Genomic DNA, 27,260 nt, shown 5'->3' with positions numbered 1-27,260 from the left:
AAAACAACACGCTTTTCCCCCCTTCTGAATGAACCCCAAACTACAATCTTTCGTTCATATGAATTCTAATCAACATGTAAAGATAATCCCCAGAATATCCGACGGAATCCGCAGCCATTGTGGAGGATAAAGATTTTATAAACAGAGGCACATTGCATGTCGTGAGCCAGCCCACTTCCTGTAGTAGGGGGGTATTCTCGTGGGTTGAACCAATTCACCTAGCAGAAGGGGGGGTACCGGATGAAGAAGATGCTCATTTTCTTAAAATTTAAAGAGAAAACGTGCGAAAATGGCGCGTGTTGTGAAATAAACCACCAGGATATAGTGGATAAAAATAAAGGAGTTAAGATGGAGGGCGGGTTCGCTTCGTTGTTCGTGGGGTAGAAGGTGCGGAGGTCCCCTCGAGATGATGCCACCGCTTGGGGCGGCGAGCTGGAGAGAAATAGAGCGCTGAAGTCAGATGAACCCACATAAACCGGTCGGACCGAAGCGAGTGATGATGTCTTCCCCGTGCATGTCTTCTCACAACTTCATCCCCTGAAACGGATCCTGTCGGGAAAATTCTGCTGTTACGCTCAGGTGAGATGAGGCGTTTCGAAATAGCTTCTCCGGCGTGTAGGAGGCAGGTTGTTGAGGACAAAGGCATCTGAGGATGAGGGTGTGTGCGTGTGTGTGTGTGTGTGTGTGTGTGCGTGTGTGTGTGTGTGTGTGTGTGTGTGTGTGTGTGTGTGTGTGTGTGTGTGTGTGTGTGTGTGTGTGTGTGTGTGTGTGTGTGTGTGTGTGTGAGAGAGAGAGAGAGGCTGAGAGGTACCAGTGCAGCAGGATGGAGCTGAAGGCCGGGGAATGATGAAACATCTCACATGGATGTCAAGAAGCGCGCGCAGCTCTAATTTATGCCAATTCGGAACAAATTGTGCCGGAGTGGATCCAAAATAGCATCACAATGACTTATATTTATATTGTTATTAATTAAAAATATATATTTTTTTTTCTGACCGCATTTCTTTGCTGTTAGGTAAAAAAAGAAGAAGAAATTGGACGTTTTTTATTTACAGTTTTCTTCTTCGTGTGTTGAATTCTTACCTTAAACCCTATTTGTTTGCTTAGCTAGCGTTTTTTTACATCCTGGTTCTGTTATTTAATAAATCATCCCCGCACCCATTTTTTTTGTTGGCTGCTTTAGATCGCCTGCTCCTTTTTGCTCCTCATTCAACAGCTAATCTGAAAGCGCTAATCTAACCAGTATTTAATCCTGCGGTAGGTCGGCGGGAAGCGTGCTCTCCTCAGGAGGACCCCACACACCCACCCCACCCTCCATGACATTTTATTTAGAAGAAGCTTGAAACTGGTGGAAATAAACGGACGTGTATTAATGAGCAGAAGTGGCGGCATTTTCTCCAGCTGGACCGGAGCAGACAGGGAGGCTGCGCACCTTGCCCGCGCGTGGATGGCTGCGTGGCCGGGGCTGCACACACCCTGGACGGCTCTCTTAGTCTGCAATGGTCGTAAATTACTGTCGTTCAGAGAAATGGGGAAACGTAGAGAGAAAAATCGGAGTAAAATAAGAACATTGAAGGGGTTTCCTTCACCATCTGTCGGGGAGCGGCGGAAAAATAGTTTTGGGTTTGGATGCAGCTTCGCCTCCTCAAATATTCAGGAGGCTGAAAACGTGAGAGCTCCACCTGTCCCAGTCCGATTCGCTCCCAGGCCTTGAGTTTCTCAGAACAGCGACTAAAAGAACAACATGATCCCCATTCATTGATGCCCATGCCAGCCATGTGATTCCCATGTGAGGGCATAAGGCTGCATCCTTTATATCTGTCTTAGATTAATGCTTCACAGTTATGATCATCTTGATTTTAAAAAAAAGATAAAGATTTTCTAACACGCAGCATGACCTAATTTATTTTTATATAAACAGAAAAGCTACAATTATTTATATTGCTGCTAAATTAATACTGTTTATTACACTTCAAGTAATGTTTTCTATTGCATTAAGGTTTTGATACATAGGCTTGAGAATTATAAAATTAATTTAAGTTGTGCTTTTACGTGCCTACTGGGCAATATCATATCTATTAGCCATTTTATTTCTATTGAGTAGCATAAGTATAACAAACTGCTAATTAGCTTAGTTATTACTGTAGTCAGGCTGTTTGTATAGGTGCAGTCAGCTACCTTGACATGCAGCATTAGCTTAATAAAAGAGATGGTTAGCACTCTTTTCCCTTAAGCACTTTATCTTTAGTGATCTTATGATGAAATCTGAATTTATGTTTGTTTTTTTTCTAATGCACACTGGGTCAAAATTCTACATACAGGCTCAAACATTCACATGGATTCTAATACTTATCTAGATGTCCCACAGCAAGTTGCAGCCACTGCTTGGCTACATTTTTGTAGGCACCAGCTTGCTTCTGATAGAATTTTAACTGGAAACTTTTACAAATTCTTCTTATCAGAAATAGTTGCTTTTTTTTTGACACTTACCCGGATTTTAAACATAGACAAAATTTTCAATACAGTTGAGGTCAGAGCTCAGAGGTTATCCAGGCGCTTCATGTTAGCTTGCTTTATCCATTCTAAAAACAGTTTTGATGTGTGTTTATTGGAACACAATAAGCAATAAAGCATAGAACAAAGGGCTGGTTTTTACCAGGCTTATATATAATAGACTTGACTTGGTGGATCTTGCAATGTTCTTGAACATCCTGACCAAGAATTCCTTTAATTAGAGGTTACAATTTGAGATTTGTGTCAGACAACCAACCAATGGTCGAAGTATAGACGCCTAAGGAATGAGTGTTGTAGTTTCACTGTTATGTACTGCTCATACTGTTTCTCTTTCTGCTCCACAGACATTTGGTGATAATGAAGAAATAAAGCACTTACTAACCACTCAACCTTCACAGACTTTTTGAATCCCCCCTGGGTCGTTGAACGCCCACCCTCCCCTTGAGTTCTTTACAAGGTGACTCTCACTGGCTGCAGGCACCGCCTTTAAAATCCACTGCCAAGACTTTAAAAAAAAACAACAACAAAAAAGAAGTTCCACCCTCCCCGCCCGTGTTTGCTTTATCAAATGCCCAAAAACAGCAAGGCCGTCAAGAGAGAGCTTGACGACGATGTCACGGAGTCTGTCAGGGACCTGCTTTCCAATGAGGACGCCTGTGACGATTCTTTCAAGAAGAGCTCGTTGATTGTCGACAGCCCCGAAGGCGAAGGCAAGGAGTGCGATGTGGAGGAAGGGGCCTCGGACGGCGAGGAGGAGGAGCGCCCGGCCTGGAACAGCAAGCTCCAGTACATCCTGGCCCAGGTTGGCTTCTCTGTAGGCCTGGGCAACGTGTGGCGGTTCCCCTACCTGTGTCAGAAGAACGGAGGCGGTGAGTTACTCTCAGCAGGCCTCTTTTACAGTTTTACTGTGGGCAGTTATAGCTTCCTCCCACTCAGACTGAACAGCAATAATAGAAACACATTAAAAACTTAACTGGGAGGTAATATTTGTTCACAGCTGGAAAATATTTGAAAATGAGTTTATTACATCAAACCTTGACAGTGTGATGGCCCCTGACTGTGCATCGTTGTTTTTTCTCACATTTATCTGTCTCTTAGCTATACTTTAATGTTGACTCAGGCTCACTACCCACTTCTACACATTCAAACCTTGCATTAGATAACAGGATGTCTGGCTGCGCATCCTTAAAAAAGTATTAAATTCATGTATCTAAAATTAAGGCCATAAAATGTCTTGCTTTACATAAAAGTAGTTTGGCATTAAATATGTTGTTCACAGGTCTTAATTTTTTAAAATCTTTAATTTAATCTTTTACATTCTCGCGTGCAAACATCTATGGCGTTTTGTGACTCTAGCCGGTTGAGTCGATTGCTAACTAGCTGCTAGTATACCCTTGCTAGCTAGCTAGCAAGCTATTTGCACGTCAGGACTATTTAATGTTGTATATTATTTGTAGTGTTTTTTTTTCTTTTTCATTACTTTTCTGTCAGGCAAAAGTTTGAGTTGCATGCAGTCATGTGTTGAGTTTTATGATTTGAGGTGGTTGAGGCTATCGCTAACTAGTTGCTAATATACCTTTGCTAGCTAGCCAGAAAGCGATTTGCTTGCTCCCCAGAAATGGTCACCATATTACTGGCACTAATCCAGCAGAGCAGCATTTGGTGGACATGAAAGCTGAAGTTTAGTGGATTTTAAAGCACTTGTCCTACAAGAAGTGTCTTTAAAAAAAAGAGTCTTAAATTACAGTTGGTGAAACCTGCACAATCCCTGGCTAAAATGTTCCTAATTCTTTGCATCTTCTCTATCATCCCTGCACGCCTCCCTGTCTGAGATTTACCAAAATAAAAGTATTGTTTTATTATTTTCTATCAATCCTTTATTTATACAGGAAAATCTCTTGAGACTCATTGTCTCATTTACAAGAGACGTGTTACATCATCAGCAAATGTATGTGACATGAAATGTTTGCGCTTGCTTTGAAAAGGCCAAAGTCACTTCAGCTGACTTCATGCACACATCAAGCATGTGTGGCTTTAGAAATAAAAGGTTCTCTGTTGGAAAATCATCTTTGATTAGAAAATAATGGTGTTGAACTGAAGCCACACGTCTCCACCAAAATCCAGCTGGGGAATATAATGATGAGTAAGTATAATGTAAGTCAGACAACAGATTAGCTAAATTAGACACTTAAAGGTGTTATTTGGGACCAGTGGTAAGTCGGTGATTAGTGCCTGTTTTACAGAATGGCTGAGGTTAAAGGTTCAACCATTGCACCTTATTGTTGGTTTTCTAGCTTGTTTCTCGCAGATGTGTTGATTTTTATGGTCGGGCAGTGCTTTTGTAAAACAGCAGTAGTGAATAGAAGCAGCTGAAAGTATCAATTTTCATCAGATGATCAGTTTGTGTTTTTACTCAAACTTATTTACAAGACAAAACCTGTTATTTCTAGGCCTGTCACAATTACACATTTTGATGGACAATACATTTTCCCAGTAGTTATTGCAATAAACAACAATATTGACTATTTTCAAGTAACATAATGGTAATGGCATAATAATGCAAACTCTCAAAGATCGACAATATTGAATTTGTAACAAACATTTAACACTGGAACTGGAAGACATTTTAAATATCCAAAATAAATAAACAAAACAACAAATAGAATGCATACCAAAGTCTCTGTAAACATTTGCCCTTTGAAAAAGGGAATAGTGGAAACCGATGCACCAGACTGAAGCTTTTTTATCATCTGGTCTTTGGTATAAAGAGATAGAGACACAAGAAAAACAAACATGCAAATGGAAACGATCAAGTTTGTTTTCATTTATGATGCGATTAATTTATTTATTGCTTATTTCAACAAACTTAGTTTGAACTCAGAACAGTATTATTGCTATCAAAACATTATTCTGATGACAGTCTGTCATATCTTACAACAACATGTTTGGCCCTAAATAGTCACTTGAAGCTAATGTGAAATATATGAATTGTCATTCATGTGGCTCAAACACTGACGAGAAACAAGTTGCTTTTGCAACTAATTTTCACAGGTAAAATCATGCAATGGACTCTATTTGTGTGTGTGTGGGGGGGGGCAATAAGGCAATAAGTTGCTTTACCTTAGACTTTATTGATCAGTAGTTTCTGTGTGTGTCAACTCTGTCGAATAAACTGTTGTGTCTTCGTCCCATGAGCTTGGGTTGCTCCTTCCCTTGAAGCAAAAAATCAAATTATTTTATAACCCTTATTACGGTGCGACTGTTTTTGGTGGGGTAGGAGACTGGTTTTGATGGGTGACAGGAAGCCCACCCTGTTCACTTTGATCAATCTCAGTCACACATGTCCTCTGTGTGTTTCCTGCACAGAGGACATGTGGGGAGAGTAAGTGTGCTCCCTCAAATCTTTTCCATATTCCCATCAGAACTGCCTTTTTTGTTGCGTAAATAAAAACAAATTCATGTTTTGTTTTCAACAACAGGCATTCTGTGGTTCTAGTCAACACATGACCATGAAAGGTCAAGCCTATTTGTTTCAGAAAGATGTATGTTGAAATTAGCACTTAGCTACGACTATGAGTTTAGTTTAGGCTAATAGTGATTTATTTGTGTATATTTATTTTGTACATAGCTACATACCTACATACAGAAAGTAGGTATGTTCAACTCTAATATTTGCTCCATTAAACTGAAAAATGGTGTTTTCATTCATTTTAACATTTTTATTTGGTTAGCTGGCATTACTGAAGAAAGGGGCAACCTAATATTTGAATTCCAAATTTCTAAGGCATTTAAATAGCCGCAAGTCATCAACAGCCTTTTTTCTGTCTGGTTTTCACACCAAATGTTACTAAATGTTCCCACAAACTACAAACAGCGCAAGAGGCTGTCAGACTCAGCTGGAGCTTAAGAGAAATAAACCAAGAACAAACATGTTCACCTCATAGCAGCTTGTGTTTTTATTTCTGTGTGCTAGCCTTCTGTGAGAGGTACACTTCTGATTTTGTTTTATTAAATGTATTCCAACTCCAAGCCCATGAAAAGATCATGCATCTCTTTCGTAATAACACCGTACTTACTCTGTGTTTACAATCAGTGTTGCACAATGTGGTTCAGTATTAAAATTCATCTCTGGCTGAGGAAGGGTACTACTGCATATCTACTATATCTCTTCAAGATACAGCAGATGAGTCCATATTATTAACCACTGGTCTGTCCCGACAAGACAGTCTGCTTACTTTTTAACCAATAAGTGTCACATGACCTCCTGAGAACCAACATGCCGTAATAACCTGTCTGTGAACTCGTTTGGAAATCAGCTGTGTTTGTCTAACAGCTATGTTTTTATGTTCCCATGTGTTTTGCCACACGGGAACGCGGTGGTATCAGGAACACGTTAGGCGTTCTGAGGATGCTCTGGTGATAACACCCTACACGTATGTGTCCTAGAAAGGTGGGAACGAGCTGCAGGCGCTTCCCACCCGGAGATTATACAAAGCTGTCGCCTGATTCATGAAAGCTGATTAAAAGCAACTGAGACGGACGGGTTCGTCTGGGAGGAGACCATCTCTCAATCTGGGTGTGTTATTGTTGAGAAATGACGAATTGTCTTTCCACACCAAGAGAACAACAGTTACTAATATAGTCGAATAAGATTCCTGTTACACTCTAGACGTAGTCATATGAAAAAGAAAACTTCTCACACATTTGAACATGTAGGAATTTGCTATTGAGTTTAACGATGCAGTAAATTTCAATATAAAAAAAATAAGAACAGATTATTATTTTTTGCTGTAGAATAAAATAAAAAAGGTATTAGGATATTCCTACATTTATTACTTTTAAAAATGGTGGTTTGGGTCACTAACCTGAAAACTAGGGCTCCATTTTATATATATATATACTGTATATACAGTATATACAGTATATATAGTACAGACCAAAAGTTTGGACACACCTTCTAATTTGAATGGGTTTTCTTTATTTTCATGATTTATAAGGCAAGAAATCCCACTTATTAACCTGACAGGACACACCTGTGAAGTGAAAACCATTTCAGGTGACGACCTCTTGAAGCTCATCAAGAAAATGCAGAGTGTGTGCAAAGCAGTAATCATAGCAAAAGGTTGCTACTTTGAAGAAACTAGAATATAAGGGGTATTTTCAGTTGTTTTACACTTTTTTGTTTAGTGCATATTTCCACATGTTATTCATAGTTTTGATGCCTTCAGTGTGAATCTACAATGTCAATAGTCATGAAAATAAAGGAAACTCATTGAATTAAAAGGTGTGTCCAAACCTTTGGTCTGTACTGTATATTTATATATATATATATATATATAGATAGATATCTATCTATAGATATATATATATATATATATCTATATATCTATAGATATATATATATATATATGGTTTGACTAAAGCAAGTTTAATTTTGTTGTTTATTGACAGCTAAATCATGTTTTTTTATGCATAATAGACCAAATTAGACTTACATATATAAACATGAGGAGCTGAATATTTTATTTAGTTATGTAATTTTTTCACAACTATACACTGATGGAATGCAAAATCCAAGAAGGTTTGTTTTGGTAACAAATGCACCAACAGCAAGACATAGCTTTGATCAAATAGGACAAAGCATTATTCTACTGAAAAGTTTAATATACCACATATTCTATCTATAAAACCTCAAAGTAATCAATAATAACTCTGGGACTTCCAGCGGTCATTAGGCTGGAGGCGGGGTAGATCCTGGACAGTTTCCCAAATGTTTTTAGTTCAGTTTCGGTGCATCTTTCTGCCTCTGCTTCTCTGCGTGTTTCTCTGTCATGTTTTCAGGCCTGCTTTAAACAACTCCTTGAACCCTGCTGTGTTCATCTATAATTTGATTATAATGGCAGATCTGGGGCTTGGTGCAGGTCCCTGTGAGAGTCCTTCTACTCCTATTTCACTCAGGACCTTAGTGAGTTGTTAACAATGTCTTAAGAGAGATTCTTTACCTCTGTCTCCCTGCCTTTGCAAGGGAATTGGAGGGTTAACACTTGGTTCAAAGGTTGAGGGTAGACTTAGAAAAAACCTCCATGGTATTGCTTTCTATTTACAGTCTAACCTTTAACAGATAGAGCAAAGAAAGAGGTTGTATATATACACTGCTCAAAAAAATAAAGGGAACACTCAAATAACACATCCTGGATCTGAATGAAAGAAATATTCTCATTGAATACTTTGTTCTGTACAAAGTTCCATTTGCACAACAGCAGGTGAAATTGATTGTCAATCAGTGTTGCTTCCTAAGTGGACAGTTTGATTTCACAGAAGTTTGATTTACTTGGAGTTATATTGTGTTGTTTAAGTGTTCCCTTTATTTTTTTGAGCAGTATATATAGATATATATAGATATATATATATACTAGCAAACGTATTCAAGCTAGCTTGCTAAGCTAAGATAGGAGCAACAGTTGAAACTTTAAGAGTAGATATATATATATTAGTTCTTTAATAAAGTTTAGCAAAGAAAGTGATTGGACAGATATGATTTATGATTATTTTTTTTATTTTTTGTATCCATTTAATCATGTTCTTACATATTGTGCGTACGGGCAAATGTATGCAAGCTAGCTAGCTTGCATACATTTGCAATATAGGAGTTAAGATAGGAGGGACATTTGGAACTTTAAGAGTAGATACATATTATATCTTTTCCTAGCTGTTCAATACTTTTTAGCCAAGAAAGTATTTCAATGTGAACAATAAACTAATTGTTCACATTTATTGTTTATTTATTTACAACACATGATTAAAGACACATTCAAAATTTGCTTTGAGGCTCAAGAATTGTAAAAGAATTTAAAAGGACTGGTGGTTTATTTCAGGAATGAAGTAAGAAAATTACGATCAAACCAATACACAGCTGTATAGACCGTTGACTTTGTTGGAAGCTGTTGAGTTTCTTTTTCGACAACAATAGATACCAGACAGTTTCCCCTCCAAGAATCAGCTGTATGTGAGCAAACCAGAATTAGCTGTTTTGATATTAAAAGCAGGTCGTACATAGCACATCCTTAAAACAACACATAGACGGGACACTCATGCTGATTTTCCTTTGTATTGCCACTCCCACCCAGGTCAAAACTGGGAGGGACAGCGGAAGTCAGGAAAAAAATTTCAATAAACGCCGGGCCACATGGAACAATAAGATCTGTTGAAAAGGACATAATATCACCAACCCACCAGAGTTCACATCTGTTGTTGCGGTTTGTCTGCAAGACATGACGGAGCGGCTGTGGCTCAGCAGGAGAGACGCTGAGTTTGATTCCAGGCCCCCAACCTGCAGGGCCCTGAAATCCAATCTGATTCTATCTGCAAATCGTTGTGTGAAAATGTGACTTTTAACACTTTGAGGGGTCAGCCAGACTAGAACAAGCTTACAAACCCAGCAGAATGTTTGACAGACAGCTGCAGCATACGGTGCTGAGAAAAAGTATTTGCCCCCGTACAAAATGGTGTCTCTAAATGTTTCAAATCATCAAACTAATTCCTGCCACAGCACAGCAATCAGATTTAAATCCAGACTTTGACTAGGTGAAACACTTTATTTAACAAGCTTATGATTCGATACAGTCCTTTGGGATTTTGTGCAAGAAAGCAAAATTCGTTTTACATTCTAAACTATGGCAATTTGTTCAGGACCCAAAGAGGTAAACCCACCACAAACCATCACACCACGACTTTGTTTGGCTGTAAGTAGCTCCATTTCCGTCATCCATAAAATTGTGTAAAATCTTAATGCCACCTTTGGCATTAAGATGTACGGCCCATATCAAAAACTGTGAAACGACATTTGGCTCATTTGCCTTTGTCCGTCCATAAAATATTTTCCCAAAAGACTTGGTGGTTATGAAGATGTTTTGTGGTAACTGTCAGACGATCCTTTCTGTTTCTCTGGTAGGTTGTGGTTTGGCTTTGGAGCTCTCAAGTAGATGCTTTTCACTCTGTCTCATACGAGCACACCGACCTTAACAAGGGGTCATGAGGCCTGCAGTCCTTTGGATGTTGTTCTGAGTTGTTTTTTTTGAACCTTTTGAATGAGTCATCAATGCACTCTTAGGAGTAATCTTGGTAGACTGCACATCTCTGGAAAGGTTCGCCACCGTTCCGTCTTTTCTCCATAGCTTTCCTTGGGATTCGCTGGAGTCTCAGAGCCTCAGATATGGCTTTGTGAAACTTTCCAGAATGGAAATTGACTTTCTCATCTGGTCTCAAACTTCTGCATGTAAAGGCAAGACGTGTTTTGCCTACTTCATGTTGATCTTTGTTTTACATTAAAATTTGTTTAATGATCTGAAACATTTTGGTTTGGAAATAAGAAATCCTCAACTTTCCATGGCACTGTAACTCCAGTACAAAACCAGCAACAGTTTTCAAGACATTTTTGTCATTTCACACAGGACGTTTCACCCCAGGTAAAGGGAAGGAACCTCACCACATTATCTAGTTTCCCCTGATTTGAGAGGAAAAGAGACAATATCTGATCTAAAAGCTCGTCGACTCCCTAAATCCATTTATAGTTGTGGTTGGCAATCTACACCTGCAAGAGCTCTGCCTTTACAGATGTGACTCTTTTTATCTTTCTTTACCACACCATTAAGGCCTGCTCTGATGTTGGTAAATCAGCCTCAACTCGTAAACTTATAATGCAGTTGTAGTCTGGGTTAATGTAAGACTTCGGTGTCTTTTATAGCTTCCAGAATAGTTTGGCTGCACCACACATCACAAGGGAGATGAAAACCCACCAGATGTTTAGAAAGAGCAACGTGTGTCAGTCGTCCCATGTGCATTGTTGCTTCGAGGAAATGAAACCTGCCGATGTTATCTGATGTAATGGCTTCCTGCCCTTGCGTGTTGCTTCATCGAGCGTGCGGCGCGCTGTGTTTTGATTGGCAGGGGCGTACCTGGTGCCCTATCTGATCCTGCTCGTCCTGATTGGCATCCCGCTGTTCTTCCTGGAGCTCGCCGTGGGCCAGCGTATCCGCAGGGGCAGCATCGGCGTGTGGAACTACATCAGCCCTCGGCTGGGGGGCATCGGCTTTGCCAGCTGCGTGGTGAGTCAGATGCCGTGAACCTTTCTGTTCCGCACTCACAAAGTGAAAGCTGACCAGAACCCCCCCCCCCCCCCGAACATTGATCGTTCTGATGCAACGCCACTGTAGGATGTCAAGTAGCGTAAAGCATTAAATGTCAAAGTACTACGTAGTAGTGCTAATTGTTTTTCTTAAAAACATTTTTACACAAGAAATTGATTCATACAAAATGTCAGTGTATTTCAGTTATTTAATCCTTGAATTGGAACAGAAAGAGGCTTGTTCTCTACAAGAAACCTGTAAGTCTTTTTGAGAAAATAATACATTTTGTATTTAAAGGCCAACGTACAATCATTCATTTTAAGTAGGTAAGAAGGGTAACGCTTGACATTTAAATGAAAACTGTATAATATACAGTATAATACATTATTTCACTTTTTAATAACAGGAAAATAAATACTTCTGCTGCTAAAATAAATGACTATACCAGCTATATTTTATATATTTTATCCTTAAAATGTATTTATTTTGATGTACGGATTTTAAAAAAAACCCCAGAAAGATTTAGTATAATTTATGAAGCACATTATACATTTTACCATTTATCTGTTTTTCTTGAAAGATTAATCACTTGTAGTTAGAAAACAGTGCTACGTTAATCAGGGTGATGGGTGGCGCTCCCTTTGCTTCTACAGTGTGATTGGCCTTTATGTTCCATGAGCTGAAATATTTCCAAACAACCAAGTCTCAAATAACATGACAGAAGATTTTAGTGGCTTTGAAATGGTAACTTTTTAAACCGTTGGTTAACCTCGATACCGGTAAGCAGATTATGCCTCATTTTTGTGTTTGCTTGCAGGTGTGCTTCTTTGTGGCTCTCTACTACAATGTCATCATCAGCTGGAGTCTGTTCTACTTCTCCCAGTCCTTCCAGCAGCCGCTGCCGTGGCACGAATGTCCGCTTGTCAAGAACAAGACCAGTACATGTGAGACACCAGCAACATGTCACATTTGGTTTTGTTTTTTTTCTCTCTCTTAAAATAGATAACTAATGTCTTAAATAACTTTCTGGAATATCTTCTGTTTGGGTCCACAGTGTTGGGCGATGTGATGAAAATGTTTTATTACAATATTTTTTAAACAGTAAAAAAAATTATGATCATGGCGTTATCCTGGTTTTTTACAAGCATCGCTCTAAAAGAATGAATACATATTTAAAAAGTATAATATGCAAAGGAGTTTTTACAATTTTGCCAGTTTTTGTCCAGCACAGATGATATTAATGTTTCAAACTAATTTGTCTTACGAAAAACAATCGGCTTTAACTTCAGTTTCATTTTTGCTTGATTGAAAATTTGGTATCACAGTTTTTTTTTGTTCTCTAATTCATTACAGTTATCAATTTCATTTAGAAGTGTTAATATGTGGTTAGGGCTCTTATTGTGAATGTTGCTGTATTTACAATGTAAATAGAGGCATAACTGGTAAAGAGTTCAACAGATAAATTTGACCACTCTTAAGGGCACAAGCACTAAGCAAAATATTTACTTACTTAGCATTAGATTCCAGCTGCAGTTAGCAGCTAGCAGAGAGATCTGCACCTGTAGTTTGCACATAATGAGGCAATAAAAAAACAAAACAAATTTCTTGCACTGCTGTAAAGTCTAAAGTTCAGCTGCATTCAACACTTTGGTCCTTTCTGGTTTAAACATGGCTGCCTGTCTCTCACAGCCTTCTGCTCACGAAGGATTTATGTTCTTACCTGGAAATTATAGTCTCAAACGGTACATTAGGGTGTCAAGCTTAAAGCGCTCACCTTCATATGTGGGTCTCAATATTTCTTTAGTCTTTATCAGATGAAGTCACACGATGAAACAACAAGTTGGGGGAAGGGGGGAATAAGAGTAGATAGAATTAATGTCAGCAAAAATAGCAATTCCACACTCTTGATCCCAACACACATGCACTGCTCAGAAGAGCTTCAGTAGCAATGCACGTTTTAAAGGACTGATGGTGCCACAAAACACTTTACATTTATTCATGTTTAGACCAAGTAAAACATTAGCATAAGACAGGAAACAGCGTGATACTAGCTGATTAATCTCCATTTGAGTCTCAAACAGCTACATCCAGCTTAGGTACAAGCAGAAGATGCAAACTTCATTCAGATTCATCCAAATATTCAATCAGGAATCTTCACTATGGGAGGTAACATAATTACAATATGTAGTTCACACATCTGTACCAATAATTAACACACCAAACTGTGTTACTGACCGTCCGTGCATCTTGCTGGGTTTTTTTTTCTTTGCACGTCTCTTGGTGCAGAAATGACTCTTGCCGTTCTCTGAACCTGACTGTTGTTTGATTTGAACCACAGATGTGGTGCCAGAGTGTGAGAAGAGCTCGGCCACCACTTATTACTGGTACCGTGAGGCCCTGGACATCTCCAACAACATCTCTGAGGGCGGAGGACTCAACTGGAAGATGACAGTGTGCCTGCTGGCCGCCTGGTCCATGGTGTGCCTCGCCATGATCAAGGGAATCCAGTCTTCAGGGAAGGTGTGGAGACTTTCTATTACTTCCGAGTTAAATATAGACATTTAGTGGGACCTTTTTCGGAGTAGTAGAGAAAACAATGTGAGAATGGTGTCCAAGAGCAACCTAGTAGAGCAGAGAAAATGGGTTACTACAGCTGCCCTACAATCCTGCTAATTTGGCTCAGTTAACTTCTCAGTCTGAAAGTGCTAATACAAAAAGTCTTCTTTTGCATCGTCAGTCTTCCTCGGTATAATTAGCTCACTTTAGCGCAATCTAAAGGGTCTAAAGTGACCGATTAGATGTGACTTCATAAATCTTTCTCGTGAAATATTTCTTAAACTGCTTATGATCTTTAAAGGACTTCTTGCTTGAGCTTAGTATAACAAAGCATCCAGAGGGATTAGCCCCACCAGCTAGAGGTTGCTCTCCTCACTCGTCATCTCCTCCGTACATCATGATTTTAATCGTTGCAAAGTTTCTCCAGTCATATGACCAGCATTAACCATGTTCCTCTGGGTTCAAAGTCAGGCCTGTGCTTCTGGCTTTAATCTTTTATGGATACATTTTGATGCGGGATGTTGATTAACTTTGAACCGCGAGAGTGCGAAGCTGGAATGAACACAGTTTGCTTAATGTCTTTGTCTTTAAAAGACGAGGTTCTGGTTGAAGTTTTTAAGCAAGTCGTTTGACTGAACTTGGTGACCTTTTTGAATGTTGCTGGTTGGTTGGTTTTGTTTTTAAGGTTTTATTGGCTCTAGTGGCCTTTTTTTATAGTGAATTGACAGTAAAGTGGGTAATGAGAGAAGGGGGAAGACATGCAGCAAAGGTCACCAGGCCGGGAATCAAACCTGCGACTGCCGCGTTGAGGACCAAGGCCTCTTTATGTAGGTTTTGCTTAGAGCACCCTCTTCTAGGGTTTTTGCCTGGCTTCCACAGGAAACAGTGTCAAAAGATAATATATGCAAAGCTGGGAAGCATCTCTGAAAGCTCTGTCAGAGAGTTTTGCGGGCAGAAGTCAGACTTCCCAAAGTGAACTGGACAGTATGCAACACACCAGAGACAGAGGACACGCTGCTAAAAGCTAAACGAGATTTCCTACTTTCCATCTGGACATAAGCTGTTGCTCGAATTTCCCCCTCTACATCTGACCTGAAGTGAGTCTCTTCGGAAGTGGAGTGGCTAAAACTTTCATTGCCATCAGAAACATAAAGTCTACATGGTCTCTGGGGTTCCATCTGGTTTAAAAAAAAAATCTCCACTTTGGAAAGCAATTTAAAAAAAAACGTCAGTCAGCTACATACAAAAGAAAATAGAAATATCCCTTAGTGGCGAACTTCCAGGTGTAGGCAAAATGGAAATATGTCGATTCACATAAGGATAAGGGACAGTAGAATAATAATAAATCTGAACAAATCTACTCTGGATATTTTGTGACGTGGATTTTTTTTTTGTCTGTTCTTGAAAAGACAAGAACTGCGTTTTCACCGTCTTTGTGATTCCAACTCATGATCCTGTAATAATTCTGAGAGAGACGGAGGAAGTTCAAACCATCTCTTTCATCGATCATAATGGGCAAAGATCATATCCCCTAGTCCAGCGTCTCTCTGCCCGGGTTTCTACCCACACGGCCGGATGGAAATGTGAAGAGGAACGACAAAAGCAAACGAGGTAGATTAGCTGTTTGCCTGTAAGATTTATATTACTGTGGAATATCCTTGACACAGTTCAACTTTTCTCAATTATACCACTTCTAGGAGCTTATATTGGAAATTTAACGGAAGCAGAGTTGGGACAAACCAAACAGATGTGGACGAAAACCAACAAAACGGCTTTTTTTTTTTTTTTACTGAAATAACCTCTGATTATCCAGTCTACACTTGTTTTTAAGCAAATCCAAACTTTTTGATTGTATTTTAAAAAACAGTTTTTCCTAACCAAAACATATATCCACACCGCTGTGCATGGCGTTTTCTTCCAGAGAGTTTTCCTGATCCGGTTATCTTACAAATGATTCTGCTATCTGTGCTGCAAAAGAATGGAAAGGCTCACACTTACAAAAGCCTTGCCCAAAGAATCTCTGAGCCAAATACAGTATTTCTGTACCATGTGTATGTGGGGGTGTGTGTGTGAGTGTGTGCGTGGGCATGAAAAGGGATCAGACCATTTGGTTACCATGGCAATGAGCGCCTTTTTGGCTTGGTTTGATTGCCAGGAGTTTGGCAAAAAAATAAATAAAAAAAGGCCTTGTGGTGGTGATGGTGGATTTTGCCTACAATGTGATGTACTGGAGAACATAATCTGTAACTTTATGGATTAGGACAGATTATTAGACACATTAGACTTTAAAGAATCACACACTTCCACAGTGAGTAATAAAAATGTTTACACGTCACCGTGGAAAATCGGTGTGTTTGTACCTGGGTGTGAAGATAACAATGGGATTTTCCAAAACCTGACCTTTTTGCAGGATGGAGCTGCATGTAATCTTGAAGCGTTCAGGTCTCTTCTTTACTAAACATAAAGTCGAAGACCTGAAGACTAAAACTGTTTGGCTTTAGGACGAGTCCGATCAAGGTTTTAGACTAAAGCTCAGCCCTGTGTGGGCTTTTCCCAGGGCTGAGCTTCATCATCTGTCTTCTCCAAAGAAAAGTGAAGACAACAAACAAAGAAATCTCTCAAATTGGACTTTTGACTTCATGTTGGTTCAAATTTTATTTTGAAACCGATTTTGCTCTCTTCAGTTGCTTGCTTTTGTGTTGCTTTGAATAATCTTGAGTAAGAAAGGAGGCATTACCAGTAGTCTTGCCCAAAGAACTGAAATAGGTTAGTATGAGTTTGCGCCAGACCTAAAGAGAACTCATTTGAGACATGGCACCGCCTCCTTCAGAATTACATATGGACCACCAAGCAGCTGACATAATGTTTCCGATTCACCTAACCGTGCTTATGACTCAACCACAAACCACCTCAGAGAGTCTGCAGCCGCACCCTCACAGCCCATCCTGTAAGTCCATGTGTCACCGTGTCTTGGGCGGATGACTCAGGTCTTTTATCCGGCTCTCCGTCTTTGAGGCTCACCTTGTCCTATCAAACAAGCCCCTCGGCTAATGATGGGTTTTGCATGTGGGTCAAGAACTAGTCATGGCCAAGAACCACAACAGAAAATGCCACAGACTGCAGAAATATTTGGATGCAAATCTCTCAATTACACACAAAAAAAGAAGCTATTTATTGCCAACTTTCTCGATGATCCTACATCCAGCCCCAGAAACAAAATAATATGTACACTACTTTATCTGCCTTTCATGCTATCCTTTTGATACTTTACAATACACAGTTTGATCAGCACAAACATCAAGTTGCCATACATATCATGGGACACAAATTATGAATCCTGGACATGGAGGTATTTTAACACACAGCTGCAATGAACCAAACCACAGACTCGGCGCACGTCTCATCTTTATGTTGCAAACTGCAGTCTTTAATAATCTCTCAATTTGCATGAATGTAAAGAAGCTTTGCCTGTCGGGGGATTGTGACAGTCAGGGAGGAAGTTCAAAACAACGTTTATTTTTAGAGTTTTTCCAAAGACTCATTGTTTTATTCTGACATCTTTTTTTTCCTGAGAAGGACTAAACAGGACTTCTCTCCTCCTTGCAGGTGATGTACTTCAGCTCCTTGTTTCCCTACGTCGTCCTGATCTGCTTCCTGGTTCGGGCGCTGCTGCTGAAGGGCTCCATCGACGGGATTCGACACATGTTCACGCCCAAGGTAGAGCATCGACTGAAGCCACATTCCTCCGTCCAGGAACAGAGTCAGAGCTGATTGGTCCCTTATTCTACACAGATTTAGAAATAGTCTCTCTACTAATACCATTTATACTATTAATTGGCCAATATTCGCTCACACTCTTCGATATTATTATTCTTTTCTTCTTTTACACTTCCTTCACTTTACTCCCTGATCATTTCCCTGCATGAGATCAAAGAGTACATCTTCACGTGATAGGCTGGCTCCTCGGGAGCGAGCAGCCAGTAGCACGGCAGGCCACAGGATCGTGTCACCATGGAAACAACAGCTACAAGGTCCTTATGCAACCAGCCAGCACCGAGACGGTGATTTTCAGCAGAGCACGTCTGTCTTTTGTGTCTGCTGCGTCTCGTCGCCCGACGTCTCCAAGAGCCGGCGGAGGTTTAGTGTTCGTCCTGCTCCGAGCTTACAGGGGCCGAGGGGAACGTATGGAAAAATAGGAGATGTTATGGAGAAGGTTTAGAGCCTGACAGGGTGGGATGGTAAATGTTGTGGAAAAGATCATTGTATCGCTTTAAAGGGGGAAATTTCTCTGCCAGATTTGAGCTTCTGGATGCTTCACTTTAAAATACAGAGAAAAAAAATCTTTACATTTATTCATGCTTTGATGTGCATGCATTAAATTGGTTTTTAATAAACAATTTAAAAAAACCATAAATCACACTATATTTACCAAATTATTGTAAGCTAATATCACTGACGTTTATGGAGCTTTAAAACGAGAGCATTTAAAGAATATTTTAAATACATCAATTTCCTCGTATTCTTTGTCGATGTGTGAGATTTAATAATTATTTATTTGTTTATTTTGTTCATTTACAGTCTAAAATGAACATTTCATGTTAACATAAAATAAAGTTTTGAATGAAAGGGAGCAGTTTGAAGGGAAAACAAAATCTTATATGGTCTACCGTTTCTCTCAAAGTTCATTTATTATATTATAAGCATAAATCAATCGATCCATGTAAATGGCAATTTGTGTATATAAAAATAACAAAAAAAAACCCCATTATACTTGTAATGATACGTCTCTCTACTGAATCAACATACTTCTTTATACCTTGATAGAAAATGTTTTATTTCCTTAAAAGTAAAAATAGATCCACTTTGTTTTTATTCTTATTTTTATTATTCTTTCTGACCCTCTCAAATTATAAATGCCGTCTCTTTCTATAAATTTTTAGTTTTTTTGTTTCGCAAGCACTAACAAGCGAACGTTATCTGCTCTGACCTCAGCTGGAGATCATGCTGGAGGCCAAGGTGTGGCGGGAGGCGGCAACGCAGGTCTTCTTCGCTCTGGGCCTCGGCTTCGGCGGCGTGATCGCCTTCTCCAGCTACAACAAGCGCGACAACAACTGCCACTTCGACGCCGTCCTGGTGTCCTTCATCAACTTCTTCACCTCCGTGCTGGCCACCCTGGTGGTGTTCGCCGTGCTGGGCTTCAAAGCCAACATCATGAACAGCAAATGTGTTGCTCTGTAAGTGAGAGCTGTCCAACAACAGACTGAGATCAGTTTAAAAAAAAACGGTGAAAATAGGCCCAACGACCGGGTCTTGATTTTTAGGCCCGACTGATTTGTGTTTTTTTTTTTTTTTGTTTAATGCTCGATCTTCTATTGTTTTAGAAACACTAACAAGATTGTGGCGCTGCTGGGGAGCGACATTGACCAGAGCCTCATTCCCCACCACATCAACCTGACGCAGGTCAGTCAGGTCACTGCTGAAGACTACCATCAGATGATACAGATCATCAAGGGGGTGAAGGAGGATGAGTACCCCAAACTGGGGCTGGAGTCCTGCAGTATTGAAGATGAGCTCAATCAGGTACATGGAAAAAACCCCAAAAACCTCAAGTTTTGAGTTTTTTCCTCTTAATACGTGTAAACTGTTAAAATAAAGTTATGACTCTGTGGCTACCAGGGAGCTTTTTGATTATTTTACTAGGAGGATTCGCTCACTTGTAGCCTCAGTGACCAGGCTAGCTAACACTAGCCACCAGGCTAGCTAATATTAGCAACACAAGCCGATAAAGTAGTTCTCTCCATTGAAAGTTCCAGTTGAGCTAGTTGTCAGTTTGATCGTGCTTTGCCTAAAATGAGGTTTAAAAATACATGAAGGTAATTCAGTTATTAAATTAGCGTTTGGATTTTACTGTTCTCTATCATCTATTTATTGGCTAAGTTGTCATTTTCTCTCATAAACTCTCATTCACATAGTAACAGTTCTATCAACGGAATTTAACACGTCGATCAGAAAACATTTACAACTTAAAGTTGTTGGTTTTTTTTCAAACTTATTAACTTATTTCCCCGATACAAAGCACATTAATTAGCATTGCTGTAAATGCGCCAGAATTGGCCAATTGGCTATTTTTCCATTTGTTGTCAATGGAAAGTTGACCATACTGTTAACTGTTATTGTACAGTTAAAACCCCAGAGTAATGGTAAAAAAAAATAAAAACAAACAAAAAACACAGACAGCTCAAAAGTGATAGCTGAAGTCTTTTAAAAATATTTTCAGGTAGTCAATATAGAATTTTGGTGAGGGAATGTCAACCCATCACAGTGTTCTTCATTTATACCGATTCTGTTTTTTAAGTGCATTAGTTTGCAGTAAAGAAGTTCTTCAGTGTAACTTCATACCAACGTATGCAGCCACTCAGCAGTCACTAGGAACTCAGGCTGCAGCTCTTTCTTTATGAAATATACAAATGTAAAAAAATGTACTGCCATTAACTAACGTCAAAACGAGCTGTGATCCCATGATGCTCCACGCTTTAAAAAAAATCCATTATTCAGGTCAAAGTTCTGAAAAATCTGTGGCTATCACTACGCCTTATGTGTATTATATTGAATTTGGAAATGGGAATGAAAAGGAACCGACAACTTCTTTAGTCTGAAATCAAACTTCAACGGGACGGCTTGATGGCCTTCTGAACGGTCAGCTGAGCTTTCCTCTCAAACAGCAAATTCAATCTGCAGCCATCCTAGAACCAGATTTAGGAAGAAAAGAGATACTGCTGGTAACTTCATTTTCCTTCCCTCCACCAGGCTGTCCAAGGCACAGGCCTGGCCTTCATCGCCTTCACGGAAGCCATGACCCACTTCCCGGCCTCGCCTTTCTGGTCCGTCATGTTCTTCCTCATGCTGATCAACCTGGGCCTCGGCAGCATGTTCGGCACCATCGAGGGCATCCTCACCCCGCTGATCGACACGTTCAAAGTCCGCAAGGAGTTTCTTACAGGTCAGAAGGAGTGGTCACCTAGCAACAAGCTCTTTGACCACAAATATTACCGCCGGCCATAAGAAATGTTTTAGCTTTTAGACGCCAATATGATAAAGCTGAAGGAGAGATGCAGGGCATATGAGGTGAGATTGTCCCAGTTGATTTTGTCACTGCAAAACTGACAACATTTTTTGCAGTGACTGTGATGTTTTTAATTATAGCAGTGTTATTACTGATGAAACTTTGAAAATGATGTAGCTTTATGTTATTAAAGCTAAAGTTTAATCAGTAATACTTTTATAACAAATTTATGTCAGGTCATGATTTCTTGGTTAATGTCAAGTTGTCATAACGAAGACATTTTGAATAATGTCAACTTTGTATTAAAAGTGTCATGATTTAACGAATGACACTTTATGACAACAGTCATAAATATTCATGAAGACTTACTTATGTTGATGACAGGTGTTATGACATGTTTATGACAGTGTCATCACAGAATTATTCACAACCCATCAAATAAAGTGTTACCAACATCACTATGTTCCACGCTGTCCTAGAATCCAACAGCAGAGTGAAGAGTCGTTTTAAATTTCAAATAACAACATTTCATGCAGAAATGTAAAACAGACCTGCCAAAGACCAAACCTCTTAAATCTCAAAGAATATTTTGAGTTTTAAATGTGACCTATTAAGTCTCATTGAACAATTTAGGATAGCTCTATACAAAACATGGTCATTACATTTTATGTTCTACAAAATCATTCTTAAATGATGATGTTTTAGTCTACTTTGAGGTGTTTTAAGGCGTCTTGTCACTTTAAATTCAAATGAGCTGCTGCTGGCCACGCCCCCAAACTCAGCATTTACACTCACACGTGAAAATGGCTGCAAACTGATGCGCAATTATACAACTATACATCTTTGAAAAGCAGAAGTAGAGCCTCCAGCACAATCACTAAGAGCGCAACAAGTGGATTTTGGATGGTAGATGAACAACAAAACACTTGTCTTTTCCAGCAGCCATTGTGAAGCATATATAGCGGTTAAACCACCTGACCAAATGTATTGGAGCTCCGCTTTAGTTGCTAGGCAACAGGAAGTGACGTTACTTTGCTGAAGGTTTTTGAAGTGACTCATTTTCCAGACACTAAAAACAGAATTAACTTATTGCCAAAAACCGGCTGGAGGTTGTTTGTTTTTTTTTTAAGCTTGCTGAAAGTATAAAAATGTACAAAATGTGAATTTTGCATAATTCCTTTAACAGTAGAATCTGTCCCGGCTCTAAAAGTAGATACCCCAGACGGTATCATATAAAGGAAGAAAATGAAACTCATTTTCAATTTGGGCCATATCAAAAATCTGAATGCTTTTTAAAGGGACAGTTGTGCCAGAATGTATTAATAAAACCAGTTCAGCTGTCAAAATATCAATAAATAGGTGTTGGTTTCAGTTATTCGTTGTTTGTTTCATGACTTGTTTCTTAAAATAAAATCACACTGATCAGTCAGTCCAGGTTTTTGCGATGGTTTTTGTGAGGCTTGTTTTGTAATCAAAATCGCAGATTTTGTGGCACTAATTTAGAAATATTTGTAAGGAATTTTTAACATATTTATGCTAATGTATGTTGTTCTTGGAAAATATTGAAAACAATATTTTTTACAGTTAAAAATTAGAAAGAAATGTTGCTTTTGTGTAAATTTTGAGTGAGTTCAGTGGATTTGTTGAAAAACTGGAGGGACTTATTGACGTAATCTGGAGTTCGGAGGGCCACGTAAAAAGCTACGTTGGGCCAGATTTGGCCCCCGGGCCTTTAGTTTGACACGTGGTATACAGCCTGCTGAGTCCCCGCCTCTGTGTTGCAGTGGGATGCTGCGTGTTGGCCTTCTCCATCGGCCTCCTGTTCGTTCAGCGCTCAGGGAACTACTTTGTGACCATGTTTGACGACTACTCCGCCACGCTGCCTCTGCTCATCGTCGTGGTGCTGGAGAACGTGGCCATCGCTTGGTTCTACGGGATCGACAAGTAAGCGTGTCAGCAGCCGGCACAAACGAGCCTCGCCGCCCGATTCTTTGCGCTCGCCTTGTAAACGCGCCGATTTCTACCATGATTTCGGCGAAACAACAACAACAAACAAAACACTCCTCCTGCTTCTCCCCAGATTCTTTGAAGACCTGAAGGACATGCTGGGCTTCACTCCGTACCGCTTCTACTACTACATGTGGAAGTACATCACACCCATCCTGCTGCTGCTCCTGCTCTGCGCCAGCTTCATCCAGCTGACCATGACTCCTCCCAGCTACAGCGCCTGGATACAGGAGGAGGTAAGCGGAGGCCTCCGGCTTCTCCAGAGCAGACGTCCGCCCACCCCCACCGCTCTGTGACCCTGGAGCCGAATGAAAGCAGATTAAAGGGGGACCAGAGGGAAGCCGGGCGGTAGCACGAAAGTACAAAAAACACAAAACTTCTTGGAAACAAACGTGTTTCAGCCAAGAACAATAAACAGGATGTTTGGTCTGCTGTAGAAACACCAAAGCACCTGTGTGATTTTAGAACCAAGTGGAACAAAGACTAAACGAGTCAAAGGTCTAAACATAGTCTTCAGTTTTTTGAGGAAAGCATTTTGGTTTTTTTCCCCCCACACGTTTTTTAGTCACAACACGGCCGCAAACTTCAATGTGTCGTGAAACAGTGTAAAGAAGTACAGATTGGTCAAGGAAAGTAAAAAATAAATAATTTTCTACATTTTTTTTTATTTTGGAAATGAAAATCTTAAAATTGTTGTTTTTATTTTTAGTTCCTTTTGGAAAATTTGCTCCGTCTTACTCACACTGTGTACATCCATTTTTAAGTCCTTGAACAGATTCTCAGTTGGATTCAAGTCTGGACTTTGACTATACCATTCAAACAAATGAATATGCTTGTATTTATAGCATGTCTTCTCTAGCAGGACTAGTTTGTTCCCTCTGTGTTCAGGAGGCTGTGCAGAGCAAATTGAAATTGAAACAAAAGTTTTATCCTTGGAATCCCTCAATTTATGTTCAGTTGTATATTATATATTTTGTTGTCAGTCCGATGTTAAATTGCTTAGAACAGGGGTGGGCACTCCTGGTCCTCGAGGGCCGGTGTCCTGCAACTCTTAGATGTCTCCCTGGTCCAACACACCTGAATCCAACAGCTGAATCTCCTTCTAAGTGCAGTCAAGTTCTCCAGAGTCCTGTTAACGACCTCATTATTTGACTCAGGTGTGTTGAAGTAGAGATGCATCTAAAAGTTGCAGGACACCGGCCCTCGAGGACCAGGAGTGCCCACCCCTGGCTTAGAATATAGGTGTGATGCTAATTCGATCCACTAGGCACTTAAGGAATGAAACAAACTTTTCAATCTCAGAATGTTGCTTGTTTCATTGATGCTGCTTTTGCTCAAACAAGGCTTTGAAATTGAATCTTGATCAAGCACTGATTTTGCAGCATTACACTGCAAACCCAGTTCAAATGCACAGTCTCATGAGCTCCAAGTCTCCCTTTTTGCTATTTTGTGTTGTTTTAATGGAATCCCAATAAAATACCTTGACGTCTGTGGTTGTATCGTCACCTTGTCACATCTCTCACCTCTGCCCCCTTCAGGCCGTAGAGAAAACCCTCCACTTCCCTCCCTGGGGCATCGTGGTTTGCATCTCTCTGGTGGTGATGGCCATGATGCCCGTACCCGTGGTCTTCTGCCTGCGCTACTTCAACATCATCGACGAGAACACCAGCGGCCTCTCCACCGTCGCCTACAAGAAGGGCCGCGTCATCAAGGAGAGCCCCCGGCCGGAGGACGACGACGACGCCAGCCTAATCCACGGCAAGACCCCCAGCGAGGCGCCCTCGCCGATGCCCGGGAAAAGCATCTACCGCAAGCAGAGTGGTGGCGGCGGCACAGAGGTGGACACCGCTCCCAACGGCCGCTACGGGATCGGTTACCTGATGGCGGACATGCCAGATATGCCCGAGTCGGACTTGTAGACTGACTGCGATAGTTAGCCCCGCCCCGGCCATTTCTCTCCTCCACCCTTCTGCGTGCGTTTAGTCACCCATTGTCATTGTTGTACATTGTTACTGCACTGTATATTCTTTGTAGATATAAGGTAGCTGCTCTGTTGTTTGTCGTCTCTGAACCTTATGTGACTGTAAGCCTAAAAACAAACGGTTTTGGAAGAGAGATTACTCTCGTCCAACTTATTTGCTTGAATTCACCCCTGAACTCTGACCCTCTTCAGTTTTGGCCCCTTGGTGAACCTGTAGAGCTCACAGAGTCCTGAAGGTCTTTTTGGGGTTTAGGCTTGTTTGCAGCAATACCCCTGCTGTATGAAAAGGTTGTCTACATTTAGGTCCCTATATTAAAGCATTGAGGTTTGTCCCAGTGTATACACTATGGATGATGTAAAGATACAAGATGGAACGCGTTATTATTTCTGGCCAAAGTTCTCGTCAGCATTGTTAAAACAGTGAGAGGACGGTGCTTGTATTCCACTCCTATGATTGTCTGCGACTGAAGTGTGCCTAAGTCATTTATATTTGTTTATAGAATACATGCTGAACATTTGAGGTATTCTGTAAATACAATATAAATATTATAAATATATTTATCCTGATAGTTTGGATATCAGAGCAGTGTTTTTAAGGTTCAGAGGTACTTAACTCTCATGTCTTTGTTTTTTTACTAATGTTCTGTCAGTGTTGGTGAGGACTGCGTCCTCTTTGTAAATATTTTTTTCATGAAATGCTTAAATTGCGATGTCTCTTCCCCCCCTCCTCCAGTTCAAGAATAAAAGTGGAAAACAATCCATACTTTGACACTTATTTAATTTTTGGCTGTTTTATGTTTGGTTTTGATACGATGCCAGATGCATTTATTAGCACTTCAGTTTTTATTGCACTCGTATAATCCCTCTGTGATTAGTCAAGGGATTTTTTTTACAGTTCAGAACAGCACAAAGTCTTCTGCTGTAATTATTTTATTAATATTATACTAATTATAAAACCAGACTTAACAGTTCTATAGAGTCAGCATTTCAAGTGAGAATATCCCCACTCCAAATCCAATATGGCTACCATTTGTAACTTGTTTAGCTGAAATATGTTGCAGACACGGTAATGTAAGCGAAAATATTGCTACAGTGTTTGACAGCTATAGTAGCCAAAAATTGCACAAAAGTAAGACTTGTGATATTTCATAATAGGAATACTCAACTAAAAGTAATGTAGAAAAACTACTCCCCAAAAAGCCACTTGGAAATGTAACTAGTTACTGTACATGTCACCTTTGGAATTTGAAAGGAAAAATATTTGTTTTTAGTTATTCTGCTAACCTAGAATTTCGGTTACCAAGTTCTAGGCATCTCTATTTCAGTCAGCTATCTAACAGCTAGTGGTCATCACTAGCTACCAATCTAACAACTAGAGGTCATCGCTTGCTAGCTATCTAACAGCTAGAGGTCATCGCTAGCTACCAATCTAACAACTAGAGGTCATCGCTTGCTAGCTATCTAACAGCTAGAGGTCATCGCTAGCTACCAATCTAACAACTAGAGGTCATCGCTTGCTAGCTATCAGCTAGAGGTCATCGCTTGCTAGCTATCAGCTAGAGGTCATCACTAGCTAGCTGACAGCTAGAGGTCATCACTAGCTAGCTATCTAACAGCTAGAGGTCATTGTTAGTCAGCCATCCATCAACTGGAGGTCATCGCTACCAATCAACAGCTAGAGGTCATCGCTAGCTACCCATCAGCTAGAGGTCATCACTAACTACCTATCTAACAACTAGAGGTCATCGCTTGCTAGCTATCTAACAGCTGGAGGTCATCGCTTGCTAGCTATCTAACAGCTAGAGGTCATCGCTAGCTAGCTATCTAACAACTAGTGGTCATCGCTAGCTAGCTAACAACTAGAGGTTATCGCTAGCTAGCTATCTAACAACTAGAGGTCATCGCTAGCTTGTTGACAGCTAGAGGTCATCGCTTGCTAGCTATCTAACAACTAGAGGTCATCGCTAGCTAGCTGACAGCTAGAGGTCATCGCTAGCTAGATAACTAGATAAAT

At 40.1% G+C, this 27,260-nt stretch overlaps 1 protein-coding gene across 1 annotated transcript; it reads left to right on the top strand.

The window, feature by feature from the left end:
* Positions 1–433: 433 nt before the first annotated feature.
* Positions 434–26,007, top strand: slc6a15 (solute carrier family 6 member 15). The gene is made up of 12 exons (XM_023347541.1): positions 434–579; positions 2,859–3,383; positions 11,461–11,618; positions 12,457–12,583; positions 13,978–14,159; positions 17,802–17,912; positions 19,188–19,429; positions 19,577–19,775; positions 21,003–21,195; positions 23,043–23,202; positions 23,339–23,501; positions 24,804–26,007. Exons 2-12 carry the CDS (start codon positions 3,083–3,085, stop codon positions 25,182–25,184), a joined length of 2,217 nt encoding a protein of 738 aa, XP_023203309.1. The 5' UTR covers positions 434–579; positions 2,859–3,082; the 3' UTR covers positions 25,185–26,007.
* Positions 26,008–27,260: the final 1,253 nt, after the last annotated feature.

Source organism: Xiphophorus maculatus, chromosome 2 (genome assembly GCF_002775205.1).
Source record: "Xiphophorus maculatus strain JP 163 A chromosome 2, X_maculatus-5.0-male, whole genome shotgun sequence".
NCBI lineage: Eukaryota > Metazoa > Chordata > Actinopteri > Cyprinodontiformes > Poeciliidae > Xiphophorus > Xiphophorus maculatus.
Note: the sequence above shows the minus strand (reverse complement) of the source record. Positions and strands in the feature narration are given on the sequence as shown.